The sequence below is a fragment of the Quercus robur genome, chromosome 2, assembly GCF_932294415.1.
Source record: "Quercus robur chromosome 2, dhQueRobu3.1, whole genome shotgun sequence".
Taxonomy (NCBI): domain Eukaryota; kingdom Viridiplantae; phylum Streptophyta; class Magnoliopsida; order Fagales; family Fagaceae; genus Quercus; species Quercus robur.
The window spans coordinates 35,023,923-35,040,149 of record NC_065535.1 but is presented as its reverse complement, the minus strand read 5'-3'; the positions used below and the strand labels follow the sequence as shown (position 1 = coordinate 35,040,149).

Sequence of the window (16,227 nt, the reverse complement as noted above, 5' to 3'; positions counted from 1 at the left end):
AAAGATGGAAAGATTTGATTGTTGAGGGAATAGATTAAAGGATGCAAATTTCTTAAAGTTAAGTTAGAGATCATTGTGAAGTAAAAGGTGTGTTCAAACATTCTTCAGATCATGTTTGATTCTTTCAATTTTTAAATATAAAATGGAATTCACAAATCGCCTCTTTTCAGGGAAATTTTTTTTTTTTTTGGAAGTATTAGTTATGGCTCTACCTATTCTTGGGGTTACAAGAATTCATCATCGTGCATTCTCTGGTTTCGTTTGGGCTTAATAATTTGGTTTCTTCATCTCTCTTTATTTCATTTGAAGTAATGGTATCTGATCTTTGACTAATAATGAGGTTTGTTGGACGAGTTTTATTATTATTATTTTAACCTCTATTTCTCTTCTCTTCTCTAATCTTAGGTTTTTTTTTTTTTCACCTGACTTGTGTAATTATGTATTTTCATAAATTTGATGTTATACTTCACTGTATCAGTGTCAAATTATAAATGGAAGTCTTGAAATTCCCAGATTTTTTTTCAAGATTTTTTTGGCCCATGAAGTTCTCGGATTTGTTTTCAAAATAATCAATTTGTTAGATTGCTAAATAGTTTCAAAACTTTGCTAACTAATAAAATTGTTTGACGGATTTGATTATTTTGAAAAAAAAAAAAATCCGAAGTTTTCTGCCATACATGTTCTTGATTTTTATTTTTTTTTTTTTCTTTTGATTCCTCTAATACCATGTTGATCTCTTTGATGATTGTGATTAGTTTTTGATGGAATGATGTATCTTGAACAATTTTTGTGTTGGGTATTTAGGAATTTATGTCCTATTTCTTGTGTTAATTCCTTCTGCACTCCATCTGCTAGATAAAATGCACCAATGATTACTAGCTTTGCACATTTCTTTTATTTGAATTTGGATTGTTTGAAACATTATTTTGTAAAAGCAAAGTAATATTGTTATTTGAAGATAGTTGAAATTACCTAAACTTTTAATATTTTATTTTCATTGGAGCTTGTGGTGAATAATTTAGTTTTAGAATTTTTATATTTATTTTCTAATTGCTTCATTTCTGTTTTTGTAAAATTCTTTCCCTTTGGAAGTACAAAATATGTGATTGTAAATCTTTGGGTCCAAGTTGTAGTAATGTGCTTCAAGTTGCCAAAAACATACAAAAATGTGTTTTTCAATTGTTAACCAAAAAAAAAAAAATTTGAGGTTTGTTGTCAATTCTATTATGACTCACCATGTATGTACACAAAAACCAGACTTCTTCTTGTTCTGATTTCATGCTTGCATTTTTTTTTTTTTATAAGTTCGTGGGATTTAGACCACTTTTCAAAAGTTTTAAATTTTATTATATTGTTAACCACTTGAAACAGTGAAAGACTGTTTTTTGAAGGAAGAACCAGTGAAAGTTACTAATGGCCTGTTTGGATGTTAAAAAAAAGGAGGGGAAGTAGAGTAAAGGGAGGGAGAGTAATTCAATTAGCTTGTTTGAAAGTTTTTTAAGGAATGAGGGGGAGAGGTTTGGAGGGGTTTCAACTACCTCTAATCCCTCATTTTTAATTCCTCCAAATTGGAGAGATTTGGAGGAAGAGCAGAGTAGATAAATTATTGAACAAATAAATTTCCCAATTTACCCGTTTTAAATTAACAAAATTACAAACCGATTATATAAATAATCTTTGTTTGTTTCCTAAGAAAATTAAGGTGAATGAAAAGAAAATTCGAATCAAACTAGCTAGGGCAAAAGCAACGGCATCAGAGCCTATGAATTCGAATCCCAAAACAAAGCTCTCTAAAAAGCCTTCCAAAGCCAAAGAAGAAGGTGAGCTATCTTTCGACAATGCCGACGACGACAGCGACGACAACAACAACAATGTATTGCTCTCCAAAACCCTAGCTCATATTCAAACTTTCAACTAGTTTTATTGTATTTTTGGTTTCATTGAGTTCAATGCTTGATTTTTGTGTTTAAGTGTCGTTTCTCATTACTTGGCCTCTGTTTCGTTGCTGAGAAAACAGAGGAAACTGCATTTTTTTTTTTTTTTTTTTGTTCTTCTTCAGTTTTGTCATATTGTTCTCCAAAACCTTAGCTCATATTCAAACTTTCAGCTAGTTTTATTGTATTTTTGGTTACATTGAGTTCAGTGCTTGATTTTTGTGTTTACATGTCGTTTCTCATTACTTGGCCTCTGTTTCGTTACTGAGAAGACAGAGGAAAATAGAGGAAACTGCATTTTTTTTTTTTTTTTTGGTTCTTCTTCAGTTTTGTCCACTGATAAGGAGCTTTGACTTAGAAAAAGATACATAGTTTTATTAAGTCGAGTAGTCACAAATGATAATGAATTTGAGATTTAGAAGCTCCAATTTCTTTTTCTTTTTGTACAATTTTGGCTACCACAAGGGCTTACCGAAAATTTTATTTGAATTTAGTTAGTTATTTTTTAATTTATATAAGCTCTAACAGTTCACAATTTGTTGATTTTTATATTTAGCATGAATAAGGTTCTTAACATTTTGAAATTGTAATGAAAAAAATTCACTAACATATTCTAAAATTGAAAAAAATCTTAGAATAAATTAATCATGGACCAATATTGCAAACTCATTTTCAAATAGGGGTAAATTTGTCTATTTAAATCATTTCCCCTCCTTTTCATTTTAATTTTTAAAACATCCAAATAAGAGGAAGGGTTAATTACTCTCTTTCCACTTACTAATTTTAAAAACATCCAAACAAGGTAGATGATAACCATTCCTCTCTACTCTCCTCCCCACTACTCTCCTCCCCTCTACTGCCCTCTACTCTCCTTCTTCTCTAAACTTCCAAACAGGCCATAAAGGTAGCAGTTGGTGGGTGGCCCAACTGGTGATTGCCTTTTACCTTTAGCTGATAGGGTTGTGGGGCTGATGCAACAAGTATGTGCAGAACATTTTGAAATAAGTTCTTATGCTGTATTATCCTTTTAATCCCTTAAAATGGAGGTAATGAATATTAGAAATGTAGGCCAATTTGGTTGGTGAGGAGTATGTAAAATGATAATATGTCTTGTCTTGGCTTGTACATTCAAAGCCCTTGTGGTGATTTTCACATGATAAAATTGCATTTCTTGAGGATAGATAGATCTTACGTGATGTTTTCATTGCTAATGAACATTGAGGCTAAGAAGTAGGAACCTTGGGCAAATCTGCAAGTTAGCTGCAATACAGATTGTTAAGTTTGAGTCAAATTCTCTTAACATATGTTATTAAGTCGGTATGTCATTGCACAAATCATACTGAAATTTGGCTGCTGACTTAATATCCAGCTATCTTACTTTGATTTACTGCAATCTTGTGAGAGAATTGGTTTAAGAAAAGTCTGGAAGTTGGGAAGAGGGTCCTTTTATTTATTTTTTAAAATGTAATCTAGGAAAGAACATATCTGTGTATAATTGTCTTCTGCATTTGCAGTGTAAAGGCGCAAAGTAGAGTATATTAAACCAGACTTCTTATTGATGGGCATGAAGGCTTTAGTTAGACAACTAGGCTTGATATTGGGTGTCTGTTCACAGAGACAGAAAGATGGGGGTAATTGTCCAAATAGTTATTTGTTTTAACTTTAATAATGTTTCTTTCGATTACAGTACTAAGTTTTGTCTTATGTGATTCCAGGCCAATAGAATAACACCATCTGGGATGAGGAGAAGCTGTACCGTGGCTCTTGGCATTGTCAATTTGAGCAAAAATTGCTATTCAGATGTCATACCATGTATATGTATGTTTTTGTTTTCAAATAATGTTTCTCATATCTATATATTCACATACTAGGTTTGAAGGGCAAATATAACAGTGACCAGATTACTGTATTTTTGTTGCTTTTGTTGATATTTTACGTACATGGCAATATGATCTTTATGCTTTTGTGTTGCTTGTCTTCTTTTATGACCACAGTCATGGATGCTACCAAAGGTCAAAGTCTATACCCATTGCACCGTACTAATAAAACTCTTCACTGGGTTTGTAAACTGGAGGCTGCTACGCATTCATTTTGGACATTATCTCTTGTTTTTTTTTTCCCCCCTTCTTTTTGTAATTTGTGATTTGAAAAGGGTTTTGGTCTAATTATGCCATGTATAGGTAAGGTATGCCCAAGGGATTCACAATGTGGAAGGGGAAAAGGACCATGATGCATGCTTATCTTATGATCTTTTTGATGCAAACCTTACCCCTCTTGGCTGGCACTAGGTAGTTGCTTGGTTAATTATGTCATAATTGTTAGTTTGTTGCAAGTATGTTCTTATTAAGTTGTTAAAAAATCCTTTTATATAACTGGTTTGCTGGTGGAACACATTTAACTTCTTATCTTTAGAAAAAGTTGAATGGTCCCATAAAATTTTGCAAGAACTACTCTAATTTTAAATTGAATAACGCACATAAAAAATAAAAAAATAAAAAATTGATCTTTAAATGTAGAACACACAATGTTTCAATAAGACTTTTTGCTGGACTAGACTTCTAAATTTTCATTTGAAATGGTTCTAACACAAACGATGGAAGGGGGGAAAAGCCAATGGTGTTGATTTTCTACTCCTTTCTTCCCGAAGGGAATTTTGGTTTATTACAAGTCTTCACATGTTGATCTCAAATGACTTTGACTCTACATGTTTAAATTGTCGGAAATTGTGTATTACAAGTCATGACAATCAAAACTGTATTGCAGGACCATGCAAACAGTAGTCGGAAGTCTTTGTAGGGGAAGCCTTGTGTAACACTTTAACTCCCTCCCTTTGGGAAGGTATCAAGTGTATTGCAGGAAAAGTGACCATCCAGCAATTTCAAGTTTAAATTGCCTTTTGTAAATCTATATATCTTTCATTTGGATACTCCTTTTTTAGATCTATTTTTGTAGACTATATTTACTAACTTTGTAAGTTTGTAGTTTTCGTGATCTTTTGTACTTTTTTAAGGATGCATTAACTATTATGATTCAACATTAGTACATGTTACATTTTATTATATATTTATGTGCTATAAAATTTGTGATTTTAATGGACTGTAGAATTATTATAATCTACTTAGCACTTTTCACTTTTCATATATGAAATGATTTGAGTATATATTGTATTTGGATTTCAATATTAAAAAATGTTATTAATTCTTTAAACAAAAAATGTAAAGAGCATCCTTTAAGTTTTACCAAAATTCATTCTAATTTGTTTTAAATTTAAATTTTATTCAATTAAGGCCTCTCTGTCAACTTTGTTAAATTTTATTTTAAAAAACAATAATTAATTAGATTTTATTTAAATTAAAAATTTTGGACACTTAACCTTAACGTAACAACATTTTATTAAGAGGAAGAGACCTTAATTGAATCAAATAATTCAATTAAACGAAAGTAAAGTTAGAAAATTGAAATGAGTTTTGGTTAAATTTAAAATAGTACAATTTATATTTCTTACTGTAGGGGCATTGGGCTCAGGAGTTCATTATCTATGTATATATTGGGTCTGAAGGCCCAAGCCGAGGATAAGGGGTCGTTTGAGGAAGGGTAAATATTGTCAAGGGCGCTTGTGTTAGCAAATAAAGATATTAGTTTTGATCACAATGGCCCCAGTGGTTAGGTCGAGGATGAATGCCTCCTTGGCTAACCCAAGCCGAGGTCTATAAAGGTGGTGATGGGACAAGTATCAAGACCAACCATCTGGCCTGCACATGGAGGGTAGAGATGAAAAGGGAAAAGAGTATAAAAGAAGAAGGAAGCAATGAGAAAGGGAGGTTGAGAAATTTAAAGAGAAACATTGTAGCAATTAGAAAACAAATTTGTAATCAAACTTAAGAGAAATATACAAGAACGAGTCTCCTTGAACCATGCAGAGGACAATTTTCTTTAGTTGTTCTTGTCATTTGAGCCCATTTTATCTGTTGTCCAACTCATTTTAACCTAATTTTCTAACCCAGTTTTTACAAATTCATTGTTTTGAGTTTGTTGGGCCCAAGTCCATCTCTAGGGACTCAAATCTGGTCCTTACACTTACCTTTTTTTAAAAATATTTCTTAGCCTTTTTTATCATTTTTTTTTTCTAAAATAATGTTTTTAATCCCTATACTTTTTATGAATTTCATTTTTCATTTTTAAATTATTGAAAATATTACCGTTGTCAATTTTTAATTTAAAATGTTTATTTTTTAGTCCTAAAATATTTTAGAAATTTTTTCTTAAATTCTCTAAACTATTAAAAAAATATTTTTAAAAGTTTAGGAATGAAAAATATATATATATATATATATATAAATATGAATAAGCGCTCCCATAAGTTCCCACGTTGCAAAATTATGGAAAAATTTGTGACTATTTTTATTTAAGAGAGTGCGTAAGAAAGCACTCAAAATCTTGCCAACCCAAAACAACCCAACCCAAAAAAAGTGGCAAACCAACCTACCCAACCACAGTCCGTTTGGGGCATCAATTTGGAACCCTCCAATCCCAAACCGAATCGCGCATTCAAACCGCAGAGAGAGAGAGAGAGAGATATTACAACAACATACAATTACTACAAATTAACAAGAAAACACTGAACTGGGGAATCGCATTTCAAGGCGCGGCCACCAGAACCAGCGGAGAAGATCAGCCATGGCCACCGCCGCCGCTGCTGCCTCCTCCTCCTCCTCCGAATTCTCGCCGGATTTTCCACCGAGACTTTCTCTTACATCCGATCAGTTCAAGCATTGCTCCGAAGCTCTCAGCTTCTTCCGCGAAAAGCTCCACATCCCTCACACCATCAACCAGGAATTCGCTCACTTGCAGGTTCACCACACAATACTTTCATTTTCTTATAAAAATAATAACAATAGTAATGTGTTTCTTGTTGGGATTATTGAAAATTTTATCAAACCTTAGTAGAAGGGGCTGGTAGTGGAGCTAGGCATTGGAATCCTCGGTTCATGAGATGGGTTCAAGTCTGGGAATTGGAGTTGGTAGAGGATTTTCTTTTTCTTTTCTTTTTTTGGGTACTCTAATTTCTCTTTTGTTCAAGGTGAGGATTGGATATCTTGGAGTTTAACCAAGGATGGAAAATTGGAATTTAAATTCTAGTATGACATTTTGAGGGGTTCAAAGGGTGTTTTTTTTCCTTGGCAAAGCATGTTGGGAGCTAGGACTAGGGTGCCTCATAAGGCATCTTTCTTCAAATGGACAACAACTTTATGTAAGATCTTGACTGTTGATAATTTGTGAGAGCAACTCATGGTGATTTTGGACTCGTGTTGCATGTGCAAGAATAGTGAAGATAAGGTGGAGCATCTTTTGCTTGATTGTTCTGTGGCTAGAGATCTGTGGTATCTTGCATTTGCTTTATTTAAAGTATCTTGGGATATGCCAAAGATGACTGTAGTTCAAAAGCTGGCTTATTGGCAAGGAAGGTTCCATTATTATAGGGGCTTAAAAGTTTTAAAGCTTGCTCCTTTATGCATTTTTGTGGACTATATAGTGAGAAAGGAATAGTAGGACTTTAGATTTGTTGAAAATCTTATTCAGGTTTTCAAACAATTCTATTTACAATCTTTGTATGATTGGATTAATGCGTTAGGAAACATTGCTTTTCTATCCTTTTTAGATTTCCTAGATTTGTTGAATTTCATACTGTAATTAGTTAGGATTAGTTTGTACACACAAGGTAATCCAAATAGTTCTTTGTTTTAATAATATTTCTTTTAATTACAGTACTAAGCTGTGTTATATGGGATTTAGATTTCCTAGTTTTGTTGAATCTCACATTGTAATTAGTTAGGATTAGTTTGCACACACCATGTAATCCAAATAGTTCTTTGTTTTAATAATGTTTCTTTAGATTACAGTACTAAGTTTTGTTATATGTGATTCCAGGCCAACAGAATAACACCATCTGAGATGAGGAGAAGCTGTACCGTGGCTCTTGACAGTGTCAATTTGAGCAAAAATCGCTATTCAGATGTCATACCATGTATATGTCATTGTTTTCAAATAATGTTGCTCATATCTTTATATTCACATACTAGGTTTGAAGGGCAAATATAAGAGTGACCAGATTACTGTATTTTTGTTGATTTCAGTTGACAAGAATAGGGTTGTTCTTAACTCATGTAAGGATTACAGACCGGCAGCAAGGGGCTACATCAATGCGAGCCTCATCACGGTAGAAACTAATATAATAATGTTTAGTTGGTAATGCCTGTTAGGAGTTTATATGGAGTTTGGATGTTCTTGGTTTGACCCTTCAACATGTCTCTTAATTGTAGAGCTCTTCCTCCGAAAACATTTCTCAGTTTATTGCCACACAAGGTCCATTGCCACAAACTTATGAGGATTTCTGGGAGATGGTAATGCAGTACCGTTGCCCTGTGGTTGTGATGTTGACTAGGTTAGTCGACAATTACAAGGTACTTCACTGTGTAGAGTTTAAGGTAACTTTTGTAATTTCCAGTTTTTTATCAGTGGGACTGGGGTCCTTGATATCTGGATAAGTATTCCTTCAAAAAGGTTTCAGAGTTTTAATTGGATTTGTAAATTACTGTTTCAAATGAAGATCTTTTATATTTAGATCTTATTTTCTCATCCAAGGCATGTCTGTTGCAACTAAATAAATTGTGTTGTGAAATATCAAATATCATATGAAGGATTAGTAACATCATCTGTGTTAGTTGATGGGTATATTTACAATGAAAATGGGAAGGGTGAAAGAGTTAGATCTTGTTCTTGCTAAATGCAAACTCTTAAATTCATTAAAGAACCTCACAGAACAAAATTGTACTGATATATTTTTTATTGATTTTATTACACATGGGAGGCCAATTTAAAGGCTCTAGAAACTTATTTTTCAAGTAGAAATATCATAAAAATATCATAGAAAACTCTCCACCACTTGAGCTAGTCACCTTGCCCCTTCCTTCTCGAAGGCTATTGATCTCATTAAACCCTTACTGAGCTGTATCAACCAGACCCCATTGATGTTACCTCCATCTCTGAACACTAACTCCAATGTTTTCTACTTTATGTGGAGGATTTGTCAATCCCCTATCCCATCACATTACCTTAGGCTTCTCGTCCAATCTTTAGCATCTACATCCCCATTTGAACTATGCTCATTCAAAAGGTACCATTTTCTGACCTATGATACATAACTTTCTCTGAACCTATTAACTGCACAAGTAGAGGCAAGCAAGCATCTTTTGGTTAATTAACACCAGAAGAATCCTTTGTAAGTTTTCCAATGAATATATTGCTGTTATTAACTTTGAGGTGGCTAAATATAACTTTACATATCTTATTTCATTCTTGTTTTTCAGATGCTTTTCTGAGTTTAAATTTTATGTGCAGATGGTAAAATGTGGAGATTATTTCCAAGCTGAAGATGGTCCCAGGGAATTTGGTAATATACATATAGTCACTAAATGGATAAAAACTACTGACACTTCAATAGTGTTGCGCCATTTGGAGGTGAAATATAAAGAGGTTAGATGAGTTTTTTAAAAGAATGCTGACATAATGCAATTGATGCTTTTAGGATTGTTTAGGCATGCCATATAGGGGGAACAATGTGGTGAGCTATCAGCATGGCCAGAGATTATTTTGCAATAATGAGAATGCAGGCATTACACACATACACACACGCACGCACGCACATGTATGTATATAAATGGAGTGCTACCCTACTAAAGGGAATATGTACAGGATAAAACAACCTGTAAATAGAAAAAAGACTAATTCCTAAGATCCAAATCTCCACAAACTCTAGTGTGCATCCAACCATAAGGAGAATGAAGGAACAAATGCTTCTACTACTAAACTATGGGAGTTTCCCTTCCTCTGCACACACACACTGCATAAGACATAAATCCACAGGCTTCCAAAATTTAATGCTTGCTTCTCTCATAAGTTTGTTTTTTGTATGGTTAGATAGAGCAATCTATTCCCTGTGATGACTAATGTGAGTTATCATAGATTACGCTAGACATAAGGCTCTTGAATTTGGAGATCAGGAGCTTCCTGCATAAGTGTCATGAACAAAGAGATTGTCAATGATAAGATTAAAATTGATTACCACTAGTTTATTAGTGTGGCATTTAATTTAAGAGTGTGCAATCAAGATAGGTCATCAGTGTGGATGGAGCTGGAAAACCAAAAAAAGATATGTAGAACTTAGACCATTTTGGTGGACCAAGGGTGAATTTTAGTTAGCACACTCTTTCTTAAGGTAGGTGCTGAGCTTATTTTGTAAAGATTTTAAAAAATATATATTAACCAATAGTTACTGTACTTAATCCAAGGTTGTACCTTGGTGCAATGGTAAGTACTCTCCATCCCAGTGATGTGTCCAAGTTTGAGTTTGAAAATCAACCTTTCTAAAAATTGGGGTAAGGCTGCTTACCAATTACCTCTCCTAGAATTCCTAGAAGTGGGACCCTAGTGCATTGGTATGCCCTTTTTAGTTACTGTAGTTAATCTCTCCCAAAGGATTTCTTATGTCAGCCTTATGGAGGGACATTGTTTCAGATGTAATGCATGGTGCTTATTTAGAAACAAGGCCAATGAGCTTGAGCCCTGGCACCTCCTCCCCTTAAAAGTGTTAGGTGGAGGATTAGGTCAATGGATTCAAGGTCCATTGGGTGCATGTGTAACTTATCAAAAAAAAAACAAAAAATTAGAAACAAGTATACTGATAGTTTAGTTATGCTTGATCGTTGCAACTTTACGAGGGAGAGTTTATTTTACTATGAGAGTATGTCATTTATAGAATAAGGATCTCTAAAACAACTGGGGACTGCTGAAGCTATTTTTATGTTTGAAGTTAGTGATTGAGTTTTGTTTCTACAAGAAAATAATGTTTAAAGAATATAGAGGAGAGGAGAGAGGTTTTTGGCAGTTTGAAGTGAAAGTAGCTTCATTGTAGAAGTGACTTGGAGCTTTGTTGCTAAAGAGAACATGCTAACTTGTAAACTTTGGAAAGAGAGTGAAGTTTGGAGACTAACAGATCTTTTTACAGTTGGTGAAAATGGAATATATTAGTTGGAAATAAAAATGTAGACCCCTTGCTTGAAGGTTCATGGTTGAGACAAAAACCTTTACATCTCATACCTACTATGCATTTAATAGCAAACCATTTGAGAAGGTAAACAATTTATGCGAAGCTTTTTGTGTTGGGTATGGAGATGAAAGTGGAAATTGTCTATTTAAAAGTGATAGTATGAGTGTGTGGGATTTAGACCACTTTTCAAAGGTTTTAAATTTTATTATATTGTTATCCATTTGAAAGAGTGAAGGATTGCTTTTTGAAGGAAAAACTGTTGAAGGCACTAGGATAGCAGTTGGTGGCTGGGCCAATTGGTGATTGCCTCTTACCTCTAGCTGTTACGGTTGTGGGGCTGATGCAACAAGTGCGGTGCAGAAAATATTAATTGGGGTGAATTTGAAATAAGTTCTTATGCTTTACTATCCTTTTAATCCCTTAAAATGGAGGTAATGTGACGCAGGACAATTAGAACAAAACTAAACAATGGTAAAATAAAGGGATATGACCTAGAAGTCAACACCTAGGCTTGGTTTGGAGTCAGCACCAAGCAGGGGAAACCACTAGGAGTCAGTACCTAGGGTAGACCTGGAGTCAGCACTAGATCAAAGAAAGACCAAACGGTCATTTCTTTTATTCATCAAAATATCAACTAACTCCTCAAGGAGCACAATTGGTTGCTTATAAAGGATTGCTAAACCTTAGTTCTAATTGGCTAGGAAACCCTAATCGCCTTATTACAAAAATAACCTTGCTTCTAAATTAAAATACTAATAGCCCAATAAACTAATAGGACCTAAAACATAAAAATACAATTGACTTGCAAACATAAATAATACTAAATAATAATCTTCTTGCGTCTCCCGCATCATAATGAATATTAGAAATGTAGGCCAACTTGGTTGGTGAGGAGTATGTAAAATGATAATATGTCTTGGCTTGTACATTCAAGGTCCTTGTGGCGATTTTCACATAATAAAATTGCATTTCTTGAGGGTAGATAGATCTTACATTATGTTTTCATTGCTAATGAATATTGAGGCTTAGAAGTAGGAACCTTGGGTAAATCTGTAAGTTAGATGCAATACAGATTGTTTAGTTTGAGTCAAGTTATCTTAACATATGTAATTAAGTCAGTACATCATTGTACAATTCATACTGAAATTTGGCTGCTGACTTAATATCCAGCTGGCAATCTTACATTGTTTTACATTTAAGTATCTTTAGCCTCGTGTGGATGTTGACTGCAATCTTGTGATAGAATTGGTTTAAGGAAAGTCTAGACTCTAGAAGTTGGGAAGAGAGTCCTTTTTTTTTTTATATATAAATGTAATCTAGGAAAGAACATATTCGTGTAAAATTGTCTTCTGCATTTGCAGTGTGAAAGCACAAATTAGAGAATATTAAACCAGAATTCTTATTGATGGGTGTCAAGGTTTTAGTACACAACTAGGTTTAATATTGGATGTCTGTTCACAGAGACAGAAAGATGGGGGTATTTGTGGATATTGGGTAAGATTTTCTTTAAAAAGTTAGATTGAAAATTTTTAGAAACAGATTTGGGGAGGATGAGAGAGGGAAAGGGGCGCTACCAGAGGAGGTGGGTATGAGCTAGAAAAAAATAATTAAGTATGATGTTGCATCTCAAAAGATGCAATAGGAGTTGAATAGTTCGTCAGGAGAGGTCATGCGTCCAGTGTCTGTCTTATTGCCATTGAAGCTTTAAAGAATTGGAAGTTTTAGGTTTGAAAATATTTTATTTGTTAGGCGATAATCAGTCTGGTTTTGGTTGGAGTGCTCAATGGCATGGGGGAAGAATCAATTGGGCCTTTTCATGAAGTGTGTTTCAATCTTTGTGAGCAGCTGCAAATAGATCAACCTAATGCCTAAGCTTGATGGTACAATCTCCTTCTGTTGTTCTATGTTAAGCAAATTTTGTTTAGAACTGCTCCTTCTAAAGCTGTCTCTCTTTCTCTGTCTCTCTATCTCTCTCTAACCCCCCCCCCCCCCCCACCCCCCTCCACTTGGAGAATCTGTCTGTATGGAAAAAAGATCGAAAGTGATCCTTTAATCTGTACAACTGGCCCATCCCAAATAGTGCTATACATGTAAACAGAGATGATGAATTGTCTCCTCAATCCTATTTGGGTTGGCTTTTGGTGTTCATGTTGTTGCTCGTAGATAGTTGCCAGATAAAGAACCACAACCCCCCCCACCCCCCCCACCCTCCCCTCCCTCCATCCTCACTCTTTTTCCAAAAATCAAAAAGAGGGAAAAAGAGAAGGGAGAGAGGAATGGTTTCCAACTCTTTGAAAGACTGGTGGTTTGAATGATTGGATTGTCTTATTTTAACAGCTGGAAAGTGTTCCTTTTTTGCACCACCCCCCCCCCCCCCCCGGGGCACGTGCGCCCCCTTTCTTCTTTTAGATGTAAAAACATGATCTTAAGATCCATGTAATCTAGGATCTGTATGTAACAGAGCCACGGAGTCTCCCTCCTCTTCCTTCTATTATTTTTTTTAAATAAGCTTTGTGCTTAGGAAATGACCATTGCTCTAAAGGCACTTTTAAGTCCTTGTCGTCTCGTATATGTGGTGTTTTCCCTTTGAGGTGTTAGCTATACTATTAATTTTAATTTTTTTTTTCCTTAAATAAAAGCTTGCAAAAAAACAACACAAGATACATTGGGAGCCCCTTATAGTATGCTCTACTGTCTATATGCCTTTAGCCTCAATTAATAACAATTACGAAATAAATTTACTATTGAACGTGCATCCACTGTTTGATTATTTGGTAGGCTTATTGTTTAAATTATAATTTATGGCCCACCTTTTGCTATGGAAATGTGTCGAATCACACTTTCCTTATATTTATTGTCATTCATATTGCAGTCAGAGGAGGAACCCATGTCTGTTCTACATATTCAGTATCCTGAATGGCCTGATCATGGGGTTCCAAAGGATACAACTGCTGTGCGTGAAATTTTGAAAAGAATATACCATGTACCACCCAATCTTGGCCCAGTTGTGGTGCACTGCAGGTTCAGCTCTTCAGCTCATGTTTATGCATCTATATATGCCATGATGATGCTATGTAAATCATCCGTACACTTGTCTGAGACTCTCTCTCTCACAGTGCAGGTATTGGGAGAACAGGAACATATTGTGCAATTCATAACACAATTCAGAGAATCCTAGCTGGAGACATGTCTGCTTTAAATCTTGTTAATACCATAACCATGTTCAGGTCTCAGAGAATTGGAATGGTCCAAACACCGGTATAGTTACTAATTTTTCTAATAATTTGTTACAATTTGCATTGTAATCTCATATTATGTAATCCTTTGTTAGACTTTTCTGCTGGCCCTCAAAACTGATTTCTCACTTGATGGCTCAACCTCAAGAATTTGTGGTTTTTCCCAAATATTGAACTATAGAGTTGTGCAAGGTTGAAGTGCCAACAGAAATTTCAGCCTAATTTTTTTCCTGATGAACATGTGGCAAGTTCTCTTTAGCACAAAAAGAAAAAGGTTTCTTTGTTTAACCAACCCCTAACTGTGGAATTTAAAGCAAGTAAAAGCAGTTCTCACCATTCAAGTGCCCAGACCAGACCAAGGAATGCAAAAGACCAGATCAGTCCAACAATGGTTCAGTCGGTTTTAATTCTCTGGTTAACAAAGTCACACACTGTACAGGAGCAGAAGTGTTTTGAGTTTCATTCTTGCTCCCCACTCCCTCCCATCTAAATGCTCTTTTATTTTTTCCAATTTTCTGTCTACCATCCTCTTTATCACATAAGGAAGAAAAGGCTTTAAGTTCTGTGCGGATTAAGAGTTTTGAATATCATCTTGTTCTCATTCCAAACCCTTCCCCCCCCCCCCCCCCCCCCCTTCTCTCTCCTCAAATCCTTTATCCTTTCTCCTTTAAGACATTCTGACTCTGCGCTACTCCTAATTCGCTCTATTAACTCTCTGTTTATTAGGATCAATATCTTTTCTGCTATAAAGCAATCATTGATGAACTAGAAGACCTAATCTCAGATTTCAACACAGAAAGGAACTCAAAATGGTATGTCCATTGATCTCTTAAAATTTTTGAGCCTTTGCATAGACTGTTCACTTAAATGGCCTACAATCCTTATAATAGAATGATAAATTTTACACCTTTGACTCTGATTCGGTATATAACTTTTCTATACGATACTTTAAAGATCATTTTTTAATCCAGATGCCTTTCATCTAATTCTTTGGGCAGCTAGATTAATGATTGTTCGTCATCAATAGTACCAAATGCTGAATAAGACTGAGAGGAATCTGCTTGATGCATATTTCTCCAAAGTTGAAAAAATATGCAATTGTATGCTTCTCCCAGTACGTTTGCGTCCTTCAGCAGCTGGTCTGATGCCTCATCATTATGGTGGAACTTACAAGCATTGCTAAACCATTAGTTTTATTCTCCTCAAATCCCACCAAGGAGCTGAATAATTCAAATGGCCTCTATTTCCTGTTATAACAGTTCTCTCCTGATTGTTAGAAAAATGAACTGACTTGTAGACAGTGCAGGCTTCGTGATTCTCATTGAGCTTATACATTTGACCTGACTGTTTTCTGTTAAGACCAAGAAGTTCATCCTGTCTGTTAGATTTATACAGTAATGGACAACTTGTATGTTGAAATGCCCATTAGTACTAGAACTGAAATGGTCTATACTTTATAAGGTTCTCTATTAGACAGTGGTCATTATTACTAAGACAAGATTATATGTTTTTGTTGACTTTAATTTGTCATCTTTCATTACGAGGGATAGTCTTCCTTTTCCAGAGTGCTCTAAAAAAACTCCACTATCCAGTAAGGAGCTTTGTGAATGTGGATTACAGTAGCTTAGTTGATACTATCAACATGGAAAGTTCAGTTATTCTTCTCATTTCTATTTTATACTTGAGCAAGTTTTCTATACATAATAATAATAATAATAATTATTATTATTATTATTTATATAAAATAGAAATTCTACTTTAACATAATTTAAGTGTATATGTATGTGAAGTTCCCTCCTAGAGACTTGAACTTCGGCCTTTGTCCCTCTTACACCTCACAAACACTTATACTTGTGAAATGATCATCGTACCAAGAGTGTGCAGTGGTATTTTGTGTTTTGAATTGCAAAGTATTTGTGCTTAATGCTAAAAATTAATAAAGGAGAATATA

The 16,227-nt window shown here is 34.6% G+C and overlaps 1 protein-coding gene across 4 annotated transcripts; it reads left to right on the top strand.

Annotated features, from left to right (window-relative positions):
- Positions 1-3,544: 3,544 nt before the first annotated feature.
- LOC126713484 (protein-tyrosine-phosphatase PTP1) lies at positions 3,545-15,793 on the top strand. Of its 4 annotated transcripts, none has more exons than XM_050413238.1 (9): positions 6,334-6,785; positions 7,863-7,959; positions 8,069-8,151; positions 8,255-8,395; positions 9,333-9,467; positions 13,913-14,061; positions 14,157-14,298; positions 15,003-15,088; positions 15,279-15,793. In XM_050413238.1, coding segments are annotated over exons 1-9 (1,008 nt in total). In that variant the 5' UTR covers positions 6,334-6,611; the 3' UTR covers positions 15,280-15,793. The 4 variants fall into 4 exon arrangements, with proteins under 4 accessions (XP_050269196.1, XP_050269193.1, XP_050269195.1 ...); XM_050413237.1 differs by having other exon boundaries at positions 15,275-15,793; XM_050413239.1 differs by lacking the exons at positions 6,334-6,785; positions 7,863-7,959; positions 15,279-15,793 and adding exons at positions 3,545-3,565; positions 3,650-3,746 and having other exon boundaries at positions 14,372-15,088.
- The last annotated feature ends 434 nt before the right edge of the window (positions 15,794-16,227 follow it).

Coding starts and splice junctions, on each gene's coding strand:
- LOC126713484 (XM_050413236.1), top strand. CDS start 6,612: ATGGCCACCGCCGCCGCTGCTGCCTCCTCCTCCTCCTCCGAATTCTCG. Junction 6,786..7,862: donor AGGAATTCGCTCACTTGCAG/GTTCACCACACA, acceptor ATGTGATTCCAG/GCCAACAGAATAACACCATC. Junction 8,396..9,332: donor GGTTAGTCGACAATTACAAG/GTACTTCACTGT, acceptor TTTTATGTGCAG/ATGGTAAAATGTGGAGATTA.